Source organism: Pangasianodon hypophthalmus, chromosome 14 (genome assembly GCF_027358585.1).
Source record: "Pangasianodon hypophthalmus isolate fPanHyp1 chromosome 14, fPanHyp1.pri, whole genome shotgun sequence".
Taxonomy (NCBI): domain Eukaryota; kingdom Metazoa; phylum Chordata; class Actinopteri; order Siluriformes; family Pangasiidae; genus Pangasianodon; species Pangasianodon hypophthalmus.
The window spans coordinates 19,059,108-19,080,192 of record NC_069723.1 but is presented as its reverse complement, the minus strand read 5'-3'; the positions used below and the strand labels follow the sequence as shown (position 1 = coordinate 19,080,192).

The following is a 21,085-nucleotide window of genomic DNA, read 5'->3' as shown; positions in this document are numbered from 1 at the left end:
CAAGCGTAAGGATCTGAGCAACTTTGACAGGGGCCAAATTGTGATGGCTTGACGACTGGGTCTGATCATCTCCAAAATGGAAGGTCTTGTGGACTGTTCCGGGTATACAGTAGTTAGCTACCAAAAGTTGTCCAAGGAAGGATGACCAGTGAACCAGCGACAGGGTCATGGGTGCCCAAGGGTCACTTGCGGAGCAAAGGCTAGCCTGTCTGCACTGATCCCACAGAAGAGCTATTGTAGCACAAATTGCTGAAAAAGTTAATGCTGGTTATGATAGAAAGGTGTCGGAGCACACAGTGCATTGCTGCTTGCTGCGTATGGGGCTGCGTAGCCACAGATGGGTCAGAGTGCCCATGCTGACCTGTCTACCACTGAAAGCACCTACAATGGGCATGTGAACATGGGCATCAGAACTGGACCATGGAGCAATGGAAGAAGATGGCCTGGTCTGATGAACTGCATTTTCTTTTACATCATGTGGACGGCTGGGTGTGTGTGCGTCGCTTACCTGGGGACAGATGGCACCAAGATGCACTATGGGAAGAAAGCAAGCCGGTGTAGGCAGTGAGATGCTCTGGTCATGTTCTGCAGGAAAATCTTGGGTCTTGGCATTCATGTGGATGTTGCATTGACATGTACCCACTACCTTAACATTGTTGCAGACCAAGTACACCCCTTTATGGCAACAATATTCCCTAATGGCAGTGGTCTCTTTCAGCAGGATAATGCACCCTACCACATTGCCAAAATTTTCAGGAATATTTTGAGAAACATGACAAAGGGCTGAAGATGTTCACTTGGCCTCCAAATTCCTCAGATCTCAATCTGATTGAGCATCTGTGAGATGTGCTGGACAAAAAAGTCCGCTCCATGGAGACCACACCTCGCAAATTACAGGACTTCAAGGATCTGCTGCTAATGTCTTGGTGTCAGATACCACAGCACACCTTCAGAAGTCAGTGGAGTCCATGTCTCAATGGGCCAGAGCTGTTTTGGTGGCACAAAGGGGACCTACACAATATTGGGCAGGTGGTTTTACTGTTATGGCTGATCGGTGTATATACTGTATATATACAGTACTGTGCAAAAGTCTTAGGCACATGCAAAGAAAGGCTGTAGAGCAAAGATGCCTTCAAAAATAATGAAATTAAATGTTTCTACATAAGGAAATGAGCTGAAAGTTTTACTGAACATCTTGCAGAACCAGCCACAGTTCTTCTGGAGACTTTGACTGTCGACTTATTCAGTGACATATTATCCTGCTGAGCCAATAAAAGCTTCACCATAGACAGGGAGTTTAGTAATGCTACAAAAAGGGCCATTCTGTTTCCATATTTGGCTGCAAAACTCATTTTGAGGAACGTCTACTCACTGCATGATGGCGTGAGATGTATCGGTGCTGAGAGAGTCGAAGATAAACACATAGTCACTGGAGCATGAGTCCTGAACGTAGAAAAAAGGGAACTTGACCAGGATGGCTTTGTCTTTAGGAGCGCGGATTTGCCACTGGCAGCGTGTCTGGGCTGGATACTTTACTGGGTAACCAGGAGACTGGAACTTCTTGATGCTGGAAGTAGCCTCCAGCTGGAAGAAACACTCTGCTGCTGGAGAGAAAAACATTTCTCACTCTGAGTAACTGCATGCTAAGAGGACACTTCACCATGGCTTTAACTGAAAAGACTAACCCTGGATAGAAATGTACACTCTGAGTTTAACTGCAGGCAGACTTGGGCATTTGTATATTCAGATGATCGTGAAGACAGTGATCAGTCAGCAGGTCTATGCAAGTTAAATTAAAAACATCCTCAACTGTCTTTTTATTATTAAATCCTTTCCAGGGAAATAATCTGAGTGCGCAGATTTAGTGAAGGAGTGAAGATGTGGCAGTTTTGCCTAATTTTTTTTTTAAAGAAACAGGAGCTAATATACTCATTGGCAAGTTTGAGGTAGTGTTAAACATGAGACAGGTACATATTATTGCCTCAGGAAATGGAAAAGCCAATCAGGTTTCACTATGCAAATTTTATCAGTTATTAAATCAGTTTCAATTTGCATAATCATAAAATTTTTGTTTCTTTAATGAAAGTGAAAGTGCAGGTGCTTCTGTGCATATCCCTTCTTTGCTTCCTTCCTTCCTCTCATCTTTCCTTTCTTAGTTTTATAGTTCATGTATTTGGTATTAAAAGTAGTCAAAAAGAAAGAAACCCCTTCTATGAATTTACTCTTTCAAAAAAAAAAAAAAAAAACAGACCTAGAGCCCTTGGGGAGGGTTTCCATCTAGGGGAAATTTTAAAGGTTCTATCTGAAACCCGACAACAAAGGGTGTCCCTATCAGATAGAGAACTATTAGCCCTGTTGCTGAGTCTGTATCAGATCGAAATTGAATTTTTTTTTTTCATTTGCTATTTGGATTGGTTTGTTTTCTCACTACACATAATCAAACAAACCGAACTGCAAAAATGGCTAAGGGGTGTGTAAGGCTGAAAACACATGCATAAAACTCTTTCATTTATTGATCAGAAATACAATGACGGAAAATAGTAAACGCACCTTCATAAGGTGCACGTAGAAATCATAAACATCATCACCCGAACATAGAGAACATGGAGCCACGCTCAATATATCGCTAGATAAAGAAACTGGTAATTTAAAACGTTTTGTGTATTGTATTCACTGTTCGTTTTCTCTGTTAATTTTCTCTTTTTCTCAGTCCAATTCTCCAGAACACATCATATTTCACAGTACTAGCTCTGTCCTTTGGCCCAGTTTGCAATTTAAGCAGCTCACATCTACAGAATAATGTCATCCACAAGCCAAGTACACAGCACTTTTGGTTCACTTCCTGTATTTGGGTTAATTCAGGTTCTAATTGCTTTCTTTCTGAAATTGTACCGCTCTAGTGTTCGAGTGGAACCGTACCTCATGCACATGGTCTCAGGCTGCTTGTTTAGATCTGCATCTGAGTGTGATTGCTGTGCACAAACGAACCGATCCAATGATGAAAAAATGTTCTATTCAAACAGACTTCACACGACATATACGAAAGCACTCTAAAACTCTTAACTATCCACAGAATCCTTGAAGAAGCCTTGAAGCAATCCTGCGTTGAAGAGTGTAGGTGTGTCTAAAACTTGGTGATTGGTTGTCTTTGTCCTTGGTGCAGGTAAAAAGTAATGCATGCAGGAATAAGCGCTGGGGCTGAACATGTGCATCGTGTTTTATGTGTTCATGCAGGAAAACGGTAGAAGAATGGAAAAGGGCAGCCATTTTTCAGTGACTGGCAGGAGAGAAGCTGCCAAGCCAGGTGGAAAATTGCAGAGCAGCAGTAACTGAAATAGGACACGCTTTACTCACGGGCTCTTGGGTTCCTGGCCATCCGGGGGTCTGTAACTACAGAGTGAGAGAGAGGGAGAAAGAGAGAGAGAGGGAGAGAGAGAGAGAGAGAATGTGATGCATAAGTGGAGCTCTGCACTCATTCTGTCCAATTTCCCAACCTTTCCTATATGCTGGTCCAAAATACTGCAGATACTTTAATACCTCATCTCACCTTGGTGCGCACACAAGCACACGCGCACACACGCACGCACACACGCGCACACACGCGCACACATGCGCACACATGCGCACACATGCGCACACACACACGCGCACACACAAACATACAACATACAAATCCTGGTTGGCATTGACAGTAACAAACATCTCCCACAGCAAATATAATGTAAGCAGGCCACGACCCTGTGACACACTGCAATGTGGCATTCAGAAAATTACTCAAAATGGAGACGTACTGAATGTTTACCAAAACCTTACTCAGCAGAAACAGGAAACAACATATTTCATGGACAGTTTACAACATTAACCATAACTACAATGTGATAAATAGTACAATGTGTCATTAAAAAAAAGAAGAAGAATTTTAGAAGAGGAATAAAACACTCTGGGATTTGCTGTTATTGGAAAATAATCAAATTCAGGGTGGTAACAGTAACTCCTCTTCACTTCAGCCTGCATCACTTCAGCCTGCATCACTTCACCTCATCGTTGATCATTTTCCAATAACAGCATGCCCCATCCTAACTCATTCCTTTCATACGCTGTGATTTTTATTCAGTGTTTGCTCAGCGTTTTATTCAGTGTATATTACACTTTCTATGATGTGCTTTGTGTAACCAATGGTGCTGCTAGCCACACCCACGTGTACTATTAGTTCCTAATAGGTCCAGTAATGAGCAGGTTCCCAAGCCCTTATAACTGGAACCATTTGGTACTGAATTGTTGGCCAGTGCGGGAGAAAAGAAAAGAAAAATAATAAAACAATCCTGCTTGTTAGTGTATTAGAAAAAAAGCCCTTATAAACACCCATAAATACAATTATCACCACAATCTCATTAAACACCCACTTCACACACTCACACCACAAGAATAAAGCTTCACGGCACCAGATGATTTCTCACAAATAGCAGTACAGCTCTAGTGTATGAATTATGTGCTGATGAACCATTTCTTCACTTCACCTCACTAGAGGGAAAAAAAGGCATTCTGGCACAGGAAAATGAAAATACATTCTGACCTTTTCATTACACAGATTTATAGTCGTTTGTAAATTGCAGAAGTCGACATCTCAATAATGCTTTCATCATCTTCTCATTATCCACACTGTATTGTATTTACACTGATGTGCATGTCCCTGCACTTTTAAAGGCCAAAGTCTGACCTCTTTAGTCTATTTCTATTCCATTTAATAACACTAATATTAAACATGAACTTTATGTCAATAGCTACATTCATTTCCAATACAAGGTGCTCTACATAATTTAGTGCTTTATTCAGATGCTTAGTGATAAAATTCCAGGACTGTTCAGGACTTTTCAAGTGCTATTCCTTTGAAAAGATTTTCATTCAATGATCACAGACACAATATTACTGGTATTTTCCCTTCAGGCTGGATTACATTTGCATTTTCCGTATCACAAATCATTTTATAATTCAGTCCACGGTGGAAGCTGACAGATGACGGTCAGCTGTGTTAAATGAAAATGCTGACCTCGCTAAGATGATTAATCATTGCAGCTCTACACCAAAAGTCCCAGAGCTCTCAAATCTAAGCAACTTCTGTTATAAAAAAAAACAACTTTATGGGGCATAGGCCAAGGAGAGGAACTTTTTTTCCTATGTTGCAATGATTTATGTGCAGTTGATTCTGGTTTAACAAAAAAGGAAACCATATCATATTAGAATCATATTAGAAGAGGTTTCAAGAAGGCACACAAAACTTCCAAGAAGATCCTACGGCAGCCAATCAGAAAGTGTCAGGATGCTGTCTTGGATAATTCTCTGAACTGTACAAAGCAACTTTAAATATGATTATGAGATGAGCCAAAGTATGTATTCTAGCAAAACCTCAGCAAAATTGTATTGTAAATATGTATTGCGTATTATGAAAATATACTCTACTATTGTGATAAAATATTTTTGGCATTTTATCCACTGTTAGTAGGCAGAGGGGATGCTGCAGGTCTCAGATTTCAAAGTCATCTTTGCATCAAATAATGGATTTTCACAAAATCTGGATGAAAAAAAACCTTTTACATATTAAACATCTTTCTTTTATTCAAGAATGTTTTAAGCACTTCCCAGCAAAAAGAGCTGCTTAAATTCCAAACGTTAATTCCGTGCACCTTGTATAAAGCCTGATGAACTAATTAGATGAAAAAATTTAATTATTCAAAATAAGGCACGGAATAAAAACATTCATAAAATCTTTTTTTAATAAAAAAATGCACTTAAGGCTAATAAAAGCCTTAGCAGAAAAGCTGGGTAAATACAGTTTTAATCTGTGTTTAAAAATAGAAAGTGTGTATAGGGCTATACACACTGTTATGACTATAAAATGTGAGCTACAATAAAAGCTCAGTAAAATATTCAGGGAGTGTTTGATGCTTAGTGGCAGTCGTGCATGTGTGTGTGTGTGTGTGTGTTACCCGAGGCGGTGATGTCAGTAATGGTGAAGGCCTGCATGCTGCGTTTGCCCTCCTGACGGACTCCTCGGCGAAGGGTTTCCAGCACACGATCTGGTGTCAGCTTGGTCAGCAGCTCCATGTCCTCTGGAGGAACATCGAAGCGTATCCAGTGGTATGCGATCATACCATCGCTGCACACATGTGGAGAGACTTTTAGCTGTGTCAGAATTACAAGTACACACTGAATAATTTATACCATATATTTAGCAGTTTACTAGTCACAATAGACCATACTCTGAGTTGAAGATTTAAGGTCAAAATGAATCATTTTTAAGAATTCATAATTTTACACACAGAAAGTTTAGTCCTTGAGATAAGCAAGGTGCTGTCTCCTCCGATGTCCTCAGTGAGGAGGGAGGGGAAAAAATTCTAATAATGAATTGTGTCATAATTATATATTTAATAATGGCCTCAAATTGCATTGCATGTTTTTTTAAGTATATTTACAGCTCAAAAACAATAAAATTCACGATGACATATTGTTGGTGATGAACTTAATACTGCTCCTCTCTCATGCCCATATCACACAAGAAAAATAAAAGTCCAACGTCAGAATCATGCTTAACTGAGACACCTCTGTTTTCGAACTCCATCTGTGCTCGCAAATACCATATCACATTCTGAATAGCAATTAAAGGTGCAATAATCAATTTTGTTTTTATTCCTTATTTGTACAAATAATCTGGAAGATATGTAGAACATGATAAAAAAAAAAAGAAATAATGGATTAAGTTCTGGGCTTAGCAAAAGTGTATTAAGTTGCTGAGAAACCCATTTGGAAAATGGACTTCTGGTCTGGAATGCTTGTTTGTGTTTGGATGTGCCTACTGTCAGTCACTTTATAGAGACTTTACAGGCCACCATGGATCCTGGGGGTGGAGCTTTGTGAACATGGGCAGGAATCATTCAAATCATTCGTTGAACCCACCGAACCATTAGAGACCTAATCACTACTCTTTCCTAATGCACCTTTAAGTCTATGGTTATGTCTGAGGCTTGAATATCGAAGTGCACAATTTCAGTATTAAAGTCTCACTGTGTGTAACTCAACTCTATATACAGCACTAGATCAGTAAGCAGAGGTAGTTCAGTGGTTAAGACTTCTGATCAGAAGGTCGTGAATCCCAGCACCACCAAATTGTCACCGCTGGGCCCTTGAGCAAGGCCCTTAACCCTCAACTGCTCAGTTGTATAAATGAGGTAAATGTAAGTCACTCTGGGTAAGGGCATCTGTCAAATGCCATAAATGTAATTTAATATGTAAATATAACATGCTATAACATGCACTCTATGGCCAAAAGTATGTGGACACCTGACACTCACACCCATATGCGGGTCTTCCGTAAACTTTTGCCACAACACTGGAGGCCCAGAAGTGTCGAGAAGGTCTTTTTTTATGCTGTAGAATTAAGATTTCCCTTCACTGGAATTAAGGGGCCCAAACATATCCCACAAATCCTCACAGCCACGCTTTAAAATCTAGTTTAAAGCCTTCCCTGAAGAGTGGAGGTCACTATAACAGCAAAAGGGGACTAAGTCTGGAATGAGATGTTCAACAAGGACATGGATGTGATTGATCAGGTGGCCACATCCTTTTGGTCATAGTGTGTAGTGTAGTGTAGAATGTATACTGATATACTGTATGTAAGGGATAAAACACTTTAAGACGTGCTGTCACAGGAAAATAATCCACGGGATGGTGGGCTGTTATCACCCTGAAGTGGATTCTTTTCCCGTAACAGCATAACCCAAATATTATTATATGTGAGAATTCAAGAGTGCTGTGGTATAATAACTAAAAATGTAGCAACTCTCTCAGTGTGCCTACTATGACATCTTATCATTGCAAAGCACTTTGTAAACTTTTTTCCAGAGTGTCCATATAATCACATAAACCCAAATACTGATGTTCTGCTTCAGTGAAAATGACAGCACTAAACAATTTTTCCAGAATAAAACTTGATGCCAATGTGCTTGGCTCAGATCCTCTACTGACAACAGAAAAAAAGAGGCATATGGCTAAGATTAAAGTTCCATAGACATATTGGCACCAATAATGTATCTGTAATTGATATACAGTGAAAGTGCTTTGATGAATACACATCAGGATTTAGCACTGACGAGCTCATGAATTCTAACAGGAGGCAGTGGCTCTTGGGCAGCTCTGCTCACACACCGGTCTTACCTGAAGGCAGAGATGACAGAGTGATTGTAGTACTTGAAGAGAAAAGCGTCATTGGAGATTGTCTTATTCAGCTGAAAACAGAGGAAAGAGACATTATCGATGTGTGAGGGATACGAATAATTATATCAGACACCCTAGCGGCGGCGATGGTTAAAATTCATAAACCTTGATATGAACCATTTTATTCACGGTTTCCATTTCAATGTAGGGTGCTAGTAAAACCCAGTCCTAAATGAAATCAGCGACAAACACAAACACACACACGCGCACACACACACCAATGAAATCAAAATGGTTTTGCTGACATTGGCTGTTTTCCCCGGCTGTATAATACGATCTGAGCGTGGTTTTGAAGTGATGGCTCGCTTAAAGCGATAAAGTGATAAAAAGGCTGGACTATAAGTCTCAGACTGGGTTTATATGGAAATGCATAATCTGGTCTTATGTGACCTATAGACCGCTCCGTATGATCGAAAAGAGATTGCACACGTTTCATGCAACATGCCTCAAAGGAAGAGAGGACACACTGTGGATGGAGCTAAAACACATAAAACAGCTAAAGAAAGGACACAAACACTGTCACAGCAATGAGTTTGGATGCCTTAGCCAGGTGTCAGTATAAAACTTTCTAATCATGAGGATTGCTTAACCTTTTTATCAAGGCTTACATTATGATTGCTAATTTCTTTTGCTAATATTGTATTAAAACTCACAGTTCATGTGATTTATATTTTATCGTTTATTATTCACTAGCGTCTCTGCTTAGATATTGTAGTTTCTGGACCATAAGACACATTGTTGGGTTTCTTTATTACACTTGCCTGAATATTAATATCAATACTCTGGATCAAATCAGTGCTCTGTCTCGTGTGTGTGTGTGTGTGTGTGTGTGAGAGGTTATGTATATATGTGTGTGTGTTCATTTAATTATTTATCTAAGTCGTGTTTCTTTACTTTTACTTAACTTTAGTTAACTGTTTGGGTGAAGACTTTCTGTCTGCTTGTGTATAAACGTTTTTCTTTTTTTTTTTTTTTTTTATGAGTTTCTTTTTTTAAGAGTCAGTTGCAGCTGAATGATGTTTTCACTCCATAAATCCAGAAGACATTCAATCTCTTTCCTCAGATCATTCAATCTCTTTCCTCAGATGTTTCCTCAGCACATATCATTCCCTGCCACTGTGAAATTTGAAACATCCAGACTATGTGCAAAAAAACAATGCTCAGATCAGGGCAGATCACACAGTGAAAATTGGACATTTTCTTCTGTATATTAGCACTTCTGATAAACTACAGACCTTATTAGGAACACTATACTATACTACTTTCCACCACATCCCAAAGGTGTGGATCGGATTCAGATCCAGTGAATGGGAAGGCCACCTGAAGAACACTGTCTCATTGTCATGTTCACGAAACCAGTTTGAGACAACTTCTGCTTTGTGACACGGTGCATTATCATGCTGGATGTAGCCATTAGAAGATGGGTAAATTGTGGCCATGAAGGGATGCACATAGTCAGCAACAATACTCAAATAGGCTGTGGCCTTCAAGTGATGATTGATTGGTATTAATGGGCCCAAAGTGTGCCAAGAAAACACTCCGGACACCATTGTACCACCTCCACCAGCCTGGACTGTTCACACAAGGCAGGTTGGGTCCGTGGATTCATGCTGTTGGTGCCAAATTCTGACTCTACCATCTGTGTTCTTCACAAATTGAGATTCATCAGGCCAGGCTACATTATTACAGTGTTCAACTGTCCAGTTTTGGTGAGCCTGTGCCCAAAGCAGCCTCAGCTTTCTGCTCTTGGCTGACAGAAGTGGAACCCGACGTGGTCTTCTGCTGTTGTAGCTCATCCGCCTCAAGGTTCGACGTGTTGTGCGTTCTGAGATGTTTTTCTGCTCACTACAATTGTACAGAATGGTTATCTGAGTTACTGTAGCCTTTCTGTCAGCTCAGACGAGTCTAGCCGTTCTCTGTTGACCTCTCACATGAACAATGCATTTCTGTTTGCAGAATGCAAATGCTATGGAACATACAATATGTATCGATCCTGCAACTTGATCAAAATTTGAAATTCACTGTGCAACGAATTCCTGAATTTACATAAAATACATTTTCGAAATAACAATGTAGACTACGTTTAAGGTGCATATAAGGCTAAGCACACAAATACATCATGTTGTTGGCTTATCAGCTTATCATTACTCCTAATCCATAATTCATGATTCATGATATTTACCATGTAGGTTCTGTAAGCTCTGAAACTCAAGGCTCAGCTCTAGGATATAAAGATGTAAGTCCAAGTGTTCACCACCACATTCACTTACACCCCAATGCTTCACCACTCTACTGCCTTCGCCTCATTTAAAACCAGAAAAAAAAACCCTGATGCTGATGGATTTCAAGACCTGATTTTAATTTTACATAAGCCATCAGATCTCCACTGACAGGTTTAATGCAATCCTACTTATAGTTTTTTTCCTGCAAATACACGTCAGAGCACATCAGATTACAGCTCAGTCTGTTTGAAGCTCAGCCTTTTTAAGATGAAAGAGTCCATGTTAAAGAGAGCAAACTGAAGCAGCACAAAAGCAGCATGCAATGAAAGCAGGATCATCTAGCCGTAAAACTTTAACAGCAAATCTGGGCACATCACTGGAAAGGCAGTGGTGTTAAAACAAGCAATGCGTGTCAAATTCTGCTGAGCCGATATCATGCTTAGATTCTTTAACTACAATGCACTAGTGACCGATAGATTTATCACTCTTAAATCAAGCCACTGAAAAGAATACATAACCACACTGCTGCTGTCAGTGGCCATACTGATGACAATGGTATATCTCTCTGAAAAATCTACTCAACAGACAGATCAACCACTACTGTACAGTGTTCAATATGTAAGGAATAAAACACTTGGGGCCATGCTGTTATAGAAAAATAATCAATGATTGTTACTGTTACCATCCAGAAGTTAATCATTTTCCAATACCAGCACATCCTGATGTGTTTTACTCCTCATACATCACAGCAATTTGCCAACAGTTACAATTTTATTCATTAATGAATGAGACATTGTATTTTTAGCCATTTATAGTTTCATTTAATGTTGTGGAATGTCCATGAACAAGCAAGGCTTATATTATTACAAACATAAATGACCTTCACCCTATCAGAAAGGGTATCACCCTTGTCAGTATCTGATTACAAACTGAACTGATTAGACCTACAGCTAGGTAGAAAAGTCTGAGACCACTAGTGAAAATGATTCTACTATGCATTTCTTTTTTAATTTAGAAAATGTAATAATTTGATAATTTAGATTCTATTATCAGCAGTAATCTGATTTAGAAATGTTTACATTTCTTAATATTTGTTTTTCCCCCTTTTGCTATAATGGCAGCACATTTCAGCTGGCATATACTCCACTAGTTTGTAGAACCTGATGATCAATGGTATATCAAATGCATTGGAGTGTGAACTGAACATGTGCTTTAATGAAATGGGTAAGACTCAAGGAAAACTTGCCCTTTTGTGCAAAGCAGTTAACATGGTCAATATCACAAATATGCTTACATTTAAACAGGGACCTAGAAATAGTGTAGAATCTTGAATATTAAATATTCAATATATTGAATACTTTCTTTGTTTCAAACTTAGAGTTAACTCTGACTGTTAAAAACAAAGCACAGACACTGGAGACTCCTTCCAAATAGCCTAAATAAACATCTCCTCATAGAAACTTTGCCATATCAACAATCACATATGCTTTGTAAAATCATTTATTTGGAGCGTCTGCTACACAGATCCCTCCGCAAGTTGTTACTATGTAGTATTAGAATGAGCACATTAATATAAACCTGTGACTTGCCTTACACACACACTACTGTCAGAGCTGCCATTATAGAAATTTAATCAACACCTTCTGACCAATCAGAATCAACACTTCAATTGAAAGCACTGAATTATAAGAAAAATTACCGTACATACTTTAAAAATTTTCAAGTTGAGGGCTGATTAAGTAGTTCTGCATTTTTTGTGCTCCAGAAACTGAAGAGAGTAATTAGTGTATGATTTCTGTGGGGTTTGCTCACTGGCACACGGGCCTGAGCACTGCTTCAAGTCTTCATCATACTGGGAACATAATTTGAGCTAATGGCATAATTAACTAACCATGTTAAAATATGACATGCTGATTCAAATCAGCCGTCATATACGATCCCATGGTTGGGCATAAACTATGATGGAGAAGCCATGAAACAAAAGAGAGAGAGAGAGAAATTCTTAGTTTTCGTAGATTTATGTGCCACTGCAAAATGAATGAATAATTCCAGTAATGAAACAAAATTATGCCATCTAGCTACAGTGAGCTAACCTGACAGGATTTCTGAGAAGATTTTTAAGCCATATTCATAAACATTTATAATATAGACCACTAACACTAGCTAGCTGGCTAGCATTCGCTAATCTGAAAGGATTTCTGAGAAGAATTTTAGATATTTTAATATAGGTTCATAATTTTCACAGCTAAGCTACACAAGCAGGCTAACATAAGCTAACCTTACTGGAAATTTGTGAATATTTCTAAGCCATATTTATAAATATTCATAATCTAAACCACAAACACTTGCTAGATGGACAACACTAGCTAATCTAAAAGGATTTCTGAGAAGAATTTAAGTTATATTAATACATGGGCATAATTTTCATTGCTATCACTAGCTATCTGGCTAACATGGGCCACCCTGACAGGAGTTCCGAGAAGATTTGTAAGTCATAAATGTTCAGAATCTTCACTGCTATCACAAGATAGCTGGCTAACATGAGCTAACCTGACAGGATATCTGACATTTCCATCTGTTGCACTCAGACATGCACCAGTTTGTGCTCTCTATAACAGCAAGATATACTGAGGATAAAACACACACGCCTACATGAAAACCAGGTGAACCAGACAAGTCTTATAGTACAACAATTTAACATTTAATTCATAACTCAGAACGTGTAGCCAAATGATAGCAGCCTCTATGAGTGGGGTCATTAAATCCAGTGCTGAAGTACCGGAGTCTAGCACAGTCTGATGATTTATTTCCCAGCTCAAAGGCACCTGCTTCACCTCAGCAGCTAATTACTGGGTTTAGTGATTGTGTTAGAACAGTGCTCTCCTTGACTCTGGCCCTTCAGGACTAGGACCGTGATGTCATCCAATAAAAAAAAAAAACACCACTTCCACAGAAATTAAAGGTACAGAAATATGCTTGATTGTGAAATGGCCATTTAAAGTATTCCAAAACTCAACTTCTGAAGCCTTTTAAAGATTAACCATTACAAACTCGTTATATTTTAAATAGAGAACTACCTCGCATATTCCTAACAAGGCCCTGCATTCCAATGAGAATTCAAACCCACAGACACTTCAAGAGCACTTCGAGATTTTAAGCAATCACAGATGGCCGTGAAAATGGAACATCAGCATAATGGAGTCCATTATCGAGCCTGTTCATGGTGCACATCCATCTGTGTGTGTCAGCTAGTAGATCACTGAGCAAAACAGATATGCACGATACCTGTTGCATACACACTTTCCTTGTCAATACTGAAGACGCTGACATGTTAAGGGGAGGGGGTCAAATTACTCTCAAGTCAGCATGGGCTGAGAAGTGCACTTCTTGGAATTTAGCTAAATAGAGCTTTAGAAAAACAAGGTGTCTCTTTAGTGTTCCTCTGACTAGAGAAAATAATTACTAAGAGAAGTGCTAATTACTGCTATTTTAGTGATCATTTGTGCTGGGATGGGTGGCTAATTTAGGTGATCAGCTAACAATGTGCATGCAATTTAGTGCTGTCAGAATTAATTTCAAGTGCTATTTGAAAATCATTAGGGGTCAGTACTAGGTCAGTGTTTCATATACAGTTTCTCTGTTCCAGCATCCCACACACCTCTACCAAGTATTCAGTGTTATCGATTGAGAACTGGTTTGGGAAACAATGCACTAAGCTACAGCTAGACATCTTCTTACCATGATTTATTTTTTTTTTTTCAGCTTCATAGCCCCAACTAAATCTCCAGAAAGTGGTTAATATCCTTAACTGCCAGTTTTTTGTAGTTGCTACTGTTTTGTTCTGCAAATTTATGCACATTTAATGAGCTGCAATTTCACTGACTTTCATGGTGATCCAGAGCAGTCTAAGAAAATACAGACCTTAGAAATAAGGTTCTGTATATAAATAATAATTCTGTAATTTTAAGATCTCTAGTTTTGACCCTAAATGAGGTTTCTGGTATAAAATGTCTTGCATACTATCTTCAGTTGAGTTTACAAAATAGTTGCATGCAAGTAACACATTTATAACATTAATTCATTAGCATCAGTATCAAACCTTCCACCTCTCCTGAAGAAAAAAATAATCTCACATATCCTTATAATTCCAACATCTTAAAATATCAGCAGAATTTTAAAAAAATCAATCAGGTTTTATAAATTAAGCTACTGTCCTTGCGCAATTTGGTTAACATAGTATCAGTTTTCACCTTATGCAACGTGAACGCATTGTTGTAGCATTACATACAGTATCAAACCATGAACTCTTAATGGTTCTTTAGTTGTGAAAGATCAGGGTAATGCTTAAAGGTTCTCTTCTTGAAGCTTAAACTCTACAACAGAACAACTCTACATCAGTAAGGATTGCAAACTGTACAACTACGTATACAAAGAAAACCTTGAAGAACCCTTTTTCAAAGAGTGCACTGCCAATGTTCATTCTGTCTGTCTACAGCAGTAAAAATGTTAGGCTAATTAATGCACTGAAACACAAAATTGTTGAAATAATTCAAATGCGATTTTTACAGGAACTTGACAGCCATTATGCAACTAAGTATACAAGCAGTGCAATATTACCAATATTAACTGTCTTCCTGTCAGGAAACATAAAGCACGAATCCCTCACATGCTGAATGTTTAAGAAGTGTGTGAGCTTTCTGTTTCAAAATGTTCTTTTCAGCCGGTTTTACGTGAATAAGAGTTGTGTCTATCACTCCGAGTGCATTTGAAAACTGTCCAATGCTGAAAAGTTCATCGTTTTTATTTCATTACAATTAACTTTGCATCACTTGATGAGTGTGATATGATACGGTACTGAATCCATCACAGGAGTGAACTAAGAACTAAACACACACCAACAGATATTCCTACAGGGCTGAGGTTGTACTACCTTTTGCTTTGGAGATGCAAATAAGGTTTTTTTTATTCCTTCCAATGAATTCATAATGCGACTTGGGTACATTTTCACAAAATGATTTCATCAGTCTTTGAACAAAAAAAAAATTGTATTTGTAAAACTCTCTTTTTTTGAACCAATTTGTCCCTGTAACCATGATTGATACTGCAGTCACTGAAAATAACACCAGCTTTATACGGGCGTTAAATGGAGCATAGTGCCACAGAGTCAGCTATTACCATCAGACCTGGAAAATCAGAAGAGGTTGGTCATTAAAATAATCTTTGCCCAGTATTTATATGTGTTCGCCTTGAGAAATGAAACCCTTCAGGCAATGAGGCAAAAGAGCAGAAGAGTAGTTCCTCCACCTATGATCTTATTATAGAAGCAAAGTGCGGTTTGCGGTGATGTGAAACATTAGTACACATGCTAAATTATCATGGCAGAGTCAACTTGTGATTTTCTCTAAATTAAAACAAATTAAAACATTTTGTTTTATTTCAATCTCTTGACTATAAGATTGGGATTTGTCATAGATATTATAACTAATTAAATTTTATTAGTAGTAAGTAATTAGTACTTTATTATTAATAGTATTTTAGTATTACAATTAATAAAAATAATATTCTACCCATTTGTGTGTATATGGGTCAAAGACATGTCTTTTTTGCTTCCAAAGGCTGTTCATATTACAGAAAAGTATTAATATGCAAAAATATATTACCCTTTTCTTCTTCGACCCATATGGCTTGTGATCCAGAATAAAATATGTAATAAAAAAGGAGAGATGCCACATATCCTAAGTAATATCTGTAGCACCCTCTGCTGGAATTAAATAGACACTGATTTTAATTCTGACACACAGATTGCAGGTTTAACTCATAAATATATCCACAGCCTAGAGAGTAGAAACATTACTGTTTGTTGCTGCTTTATCTAGTGAATCTATCATATAGGTCACTACATAGCAGTAGAGTTACTGACTTTATGCACAATTTATCAACCCCCCCAGTAAACCATCAGTCAGTAGAAAGACACCACTGTAGGACCGCCACTGACAACATTATTTGAGTTTTGGACTATTCTTTATTTCTGTATATTTTTTTGTGTGTACTCTGGGTTTATTCTACTCAGTTTTATTCTGAGAGAGGCTCGAGATGTACTCGAGAGTTCATCACTGTCAGGCACAGGAGTGATATTACAGAAACTCACAATGTCCTGCAGCGCATCAGCTGTCTCACGGAACTCCCTGCTTTTGGGGTCCTCATATTCAGGCTTGTACGCGCCATCTATCAGCTTCATCTCTCCGCTGAAGACTCGCGTACCCAAATTTTGCTGGAGTCCCAGTTTAGGTGCCAGTTCCTGCTGGGGTGTGCTGCGCCTGACTGGAGGAAGAGAAGAAGCACTTTCCTGTAAATGGGGTGAATTTTGCACTGCGAAAGATGCAAGTTGTTAACCTGACAAGTAAGGAATAAAATATGCTATTAGGATAATAAACAACGATGGGACGGTATGATACGACCGAGTTACTGTTACCATCCCGAAGTTGATTATGCTTCTATAACTGTACATCTTGAAGCGTGTTATTCCGCTTTTAGTGAAGAAGGCACGGCCTGCGTCTCACAGTATTAGTGAAGGAGGTGTGGCCTCTGTGCCTGTTAGTGTTTGTGACGTAGACATCTCCTTTGTACCAATCAGTCTGAGAGGATGGGGTATGGCTTATGTGATTGTGAATCTCAGAAAGGAGACACTCAGAAAGGAGACACTGCTTCTATACCTGTTTTATTAATGATGACACGTTTTTTAACTCAAACTTCACATCGTATTGCACTGTAACAGCTCTAAATAATATACTGAATCATAATATACTGGCTGCCATAAGTGTATCTTCTATAAATCAGTCAGATCATTAATCAAGCACCCTATCTTAGAACGACCCCATTCTTCTTACATAGTCTTTCTTAGGCTTAGCTAATTCTTAGCTTAGACCCATTATAGATTAAATCACTTGTGTTTCAACACTAAATATTTAGGGTTAGAGGGTCGTTGGACTGAATTAGGCCACAAGATCTGGAAAGATTCGTACCAGCGAACCACCATATGAGAAAGCCAGCCACAGCCGCCAGCACCAGCAGCAACACCACACTTCCCACTACCAGACCTGTCTTCTTCCGCTTCGATGCCACCTTCTGTTCCTTTGTTAGGAAGGTGATGCTTTCATTGCCGTTTTGACCCTATAAAAAGAAAGAGAGAGAGAGAGAGAGAGAGAGAGAGAGAGAGAGGAAGAGAGATAAAAGTTTTAAAAGTTTTATTGACATTTGACCAAACCTGCTCAGTAACAAAATCTAATTAATTTTTTACTTTCTTTTTTTTTTTTTCAAAATTTTTACTTTCATTGTCTAAAATTCTGAGATAAAGAACAAACCCAGTCTGTTTACAATGAAATGTAACTCTTACTGTGGCAGCAAGCTGAGACATGGTTAAGTGGTTAACCGTTCAACCTGTTTTTCTGGGATCATAAAACCCACGTAAACACTTTTCTGAAAGAATGTTATCAGTTATGGAAATCAGAGTGGAATTTCTTGCATTCTAATTTCGCTGAGATGAGTTCTGTTCTTTCACTGTCAACTGCAGTGTTGAGCCAAGAGGGAATGTTTGGGGGAAAAGCAACAAACCATGAATCATGCTGCAGATCACATCTTCTGCAAGCATTTCAGAGTTTTATGATACCCACCTCTACTTCTGTCTCTCTTTCACACACTCACACATAAAGTAAACAGATGACTCTGGTAATTTCCAAAAATCAACATGTAGTTTAGCAGAATTTCCACCTTTTTAATGTAAAGTAGGTAGATCCTAATGTTAGGAAAGCTTTCGTTTTTAAGTTTTATTAAAAGGCTGATGTAATTTCTTTTTTACAGTTTTTTTTTTTTATCATTTCTTGAGTCAAATGAAGGCAAACATTGTGTCAGCAATAAGGCAGGGTTCAGTAATCTTGTGTCTCAGACAGGTGCAATGTCAATCAAGTATGCTCATTGGAATATCTGCCAGTGCTCCAATCAGACTGATCAGTGGGTTTAGATGGTGTTTGAGCTGTTACATTATATTACATTATGTTATACTATATTATATTTCTGTTTCTGAATGGCAAATGTTCAATATTCAGTTGCTCCTTTCTCCATCATGGTTGACCTAAAAACAAACATTTCATACATGATTTGATGCCACATACAAAAGAAATCTCATCAGGAACCAAATGGTCTGAATACGTCCCACACGCTTTCTGGATCATTAATTCATTACATTGATTATGTCACCAGCCGAGAGTAAAGGAAGCAACATCTCCAAATATACAGTGCTGTGCAAAAGTCTGTTATGCAGACTGTAAAGAAGGTTCTGTAAAGTAAGGATGCCTTCAGAAACAATGGAATGGAGCATTCCAATATATTAGAAATGACTATAAAGTCATCAGTAATAAATCAACGATACACTAAAGCCACGAAACGAAACATATCCAGGCTGATACAAGCTTCACGAGACGATATTGACATGAAATGTTACTGACACTAATAAAATATTAAATTTGGATACATTTATTTTGTAATGACAACAAATCAAACCACAGCAATATCAATACATTGTAATATTGCAATTATTATTAACGTTATTTGAGTCTTTTTCCCTGTCATAAATGTATTTCATGGCAACGTTATTAATATGGAGAGACTGTTTGATGGTAGACTATGCCTTAAATGATTAAATAACAAATTTGTGTCATCACTGCACTCACTCATGTCTGATATCCAAATGTATGAGCATGCCATACCTACCAGCTGAATTGTACAGATGAGAAAAAAAACAATCATTATTTTATTTTGCTTATTTCTTCATTCCTCTGAAATTAATTTCAGGTTATGCCACTGCCAGCACAACACACAACATGCTTCTGAATCATTTTTAGATGTGAGTGTGACTTACATCAAGCTCAACATACAGGGGTTGAGTTTAACCCGCATTCAAACCACAGTCAAGCCAGCCACGACAGACATCTGAGTGCACTTATATACAGTGGTTTACGGTAATGGATGGCTATGCTATGTACATGTTTTGAATCCTAAATAGTGTGAAAAAGTTGAGCAGTAGTGTACTATGGACTATTTCAGTATAATTTTTTCCAAGTTCACACAGGCCAAATGAAACAAGGTTGCAGGCCTTGTGTTACACTCGTGTGCCATAATGCTTTCTTTTGATTAGCTTAACTTATTAGACTGTTAAGTAATCATGCTTTGAGGCACGCAGGTTTTCACTTGCAAACTTCATACCCTGTAAGCTACTACCGCTGGTTCTGCTGCCTAGTGTGTAAGAGTTAGAGCTCATATTTAAGCAATATCTCATGACCAAGAGTGCAGTTATACTGAATACCCGCATGGCTGTGATTCACTGCAGGCACGAGGCTGTAGACAACAGTTCTATAAACAAGAAATTAATATTGATTAAGTGGCATTTCGGACACAATATGGCCAAATGTTCTGTTTATTTTTGCTCTGCTAGCGGAAATAGATCCCGAAGAAGTCAAACTCACTTTAAAGCATGTCCACTAACTCGCTAGCTAGCTCACATTGATTTGTACATTCCTGTTATATAATGTTATATAAGGAATATTAAATGGAAATATTGTAATACACCTCGGAGATCGCAACTGTATTGCAATATTGGAGACAACGATATTCTGTCTCATGACTAGTAATAAACTATACTAGTCAATATTTGGTGTGGCCAGCCTGTGCATTCTTAACTACACTGCCATGCAATTTGATAAGAAGATTGTTTTTCTTAGCGACACTCAGTGCCACACTTCTTCTGGAGATTTTATCTATCACATTTGCTTCCATTTCTCCTTTGTTTGATGAGAGAGGTCAGAGGAGAATGGCCAGACTGGTTCGAGCTGACAGGAAAGCTATGGTTACTCAAATAACCACTGAACACATTTGCATGTTCATGGAACCAGTTTGAGACTTTGTGACTTGGCACATTATCATGCTGGAAGTAACATTATAATGTGGCTGAACTGTGGCTGTAAACAGATTCACAACATTCCCCACACCATCATATCACCGCCACCAGCCTGAACTGCTTACAGAAAGGTAGGTTGGATCCATGAATTGATGTGGGTGATGCCAAATTCTGATCCTACCATCTGCATGTTACAGTACAAATCAAGATTCATCGAACCAAGTGACGTTTTCCAACTTTGATGGTCCAGTTTCAGTGAGCCTGAATCACACGGTCCAGTTTCAGTATAATGAATCATATCAAAACAACTATGAATAGTGTCATAGAATAATTAGCTGCTTAATACATCAGGTTGTTGAAATCATATCGAGTTGCACATCATATCAGTTCAGAAGGAAAAATACACACCCGTCAACAGACATTTACATTTACAGCATTTACAGAAGTGCTTTATAGCCTTTCTGTGTTATAAGGCATAATCCATAGTATCTCCATGTGAAAGAATGTTAAAAGAACAACACATGGCTGAGATAACAGCCTGGAGGTCTAGCCTCCAGGAAAATAATAATAATTAAAAAAAAAAAAAAACAGCACTAAGAAGTGACTCTCACCACATTGTAACTGTCTAAAACTGGAACTGGCAGTA

General features: G+C 38.3%; 1 protein-coding gene across 2 annotated transcripts in view; it reads right to left on the bottom strand.

Annotated features, from left to right (window-relative positions):
• st14 (ST14 transmembrane serine protease matriptase) overlaps positions 1 to 21,085 on the bottom strand; it is a 58,914-nt gene that overhangs the window by 18,958 nt on the left and 18,871 nt on the right. The window contains exons 2-7 of one of the 2 annotated variants that reach the window (XM_026934954.3): positions 17,513 to 17,660; positions 16,639 to 16,811; positions 8,209 to 8,279; positions 5,985 to 6,154; positions 3,355 to 3,390; positions 1,373 to 1,604 (exon numbers count right to left, since the gene is read on the bottom strand). In XM_026934954.3, the coding sequence (XP_026790755.2) occupies positions 1,373 to 1,604; positions 3,355 to 3,390; positions 5,985 to 6,154; positions 8,209 to 8,279; positions 16,639 to 16,811; positions 17,513 to 17,660 (830 nt within the window). The remainder of the gene's footprint in view (positions 1 to 1,372; positions 1,605 to 3,354; positions 3,391 to 5,984; positions 6,155 to 8,208; positions 8,280 to 16,638; positions 16,812 to 17,512; positions 17,661 to 21,085) is intronic. The other variant, XM_026934955.3, reaches the window with a different exon arrangement.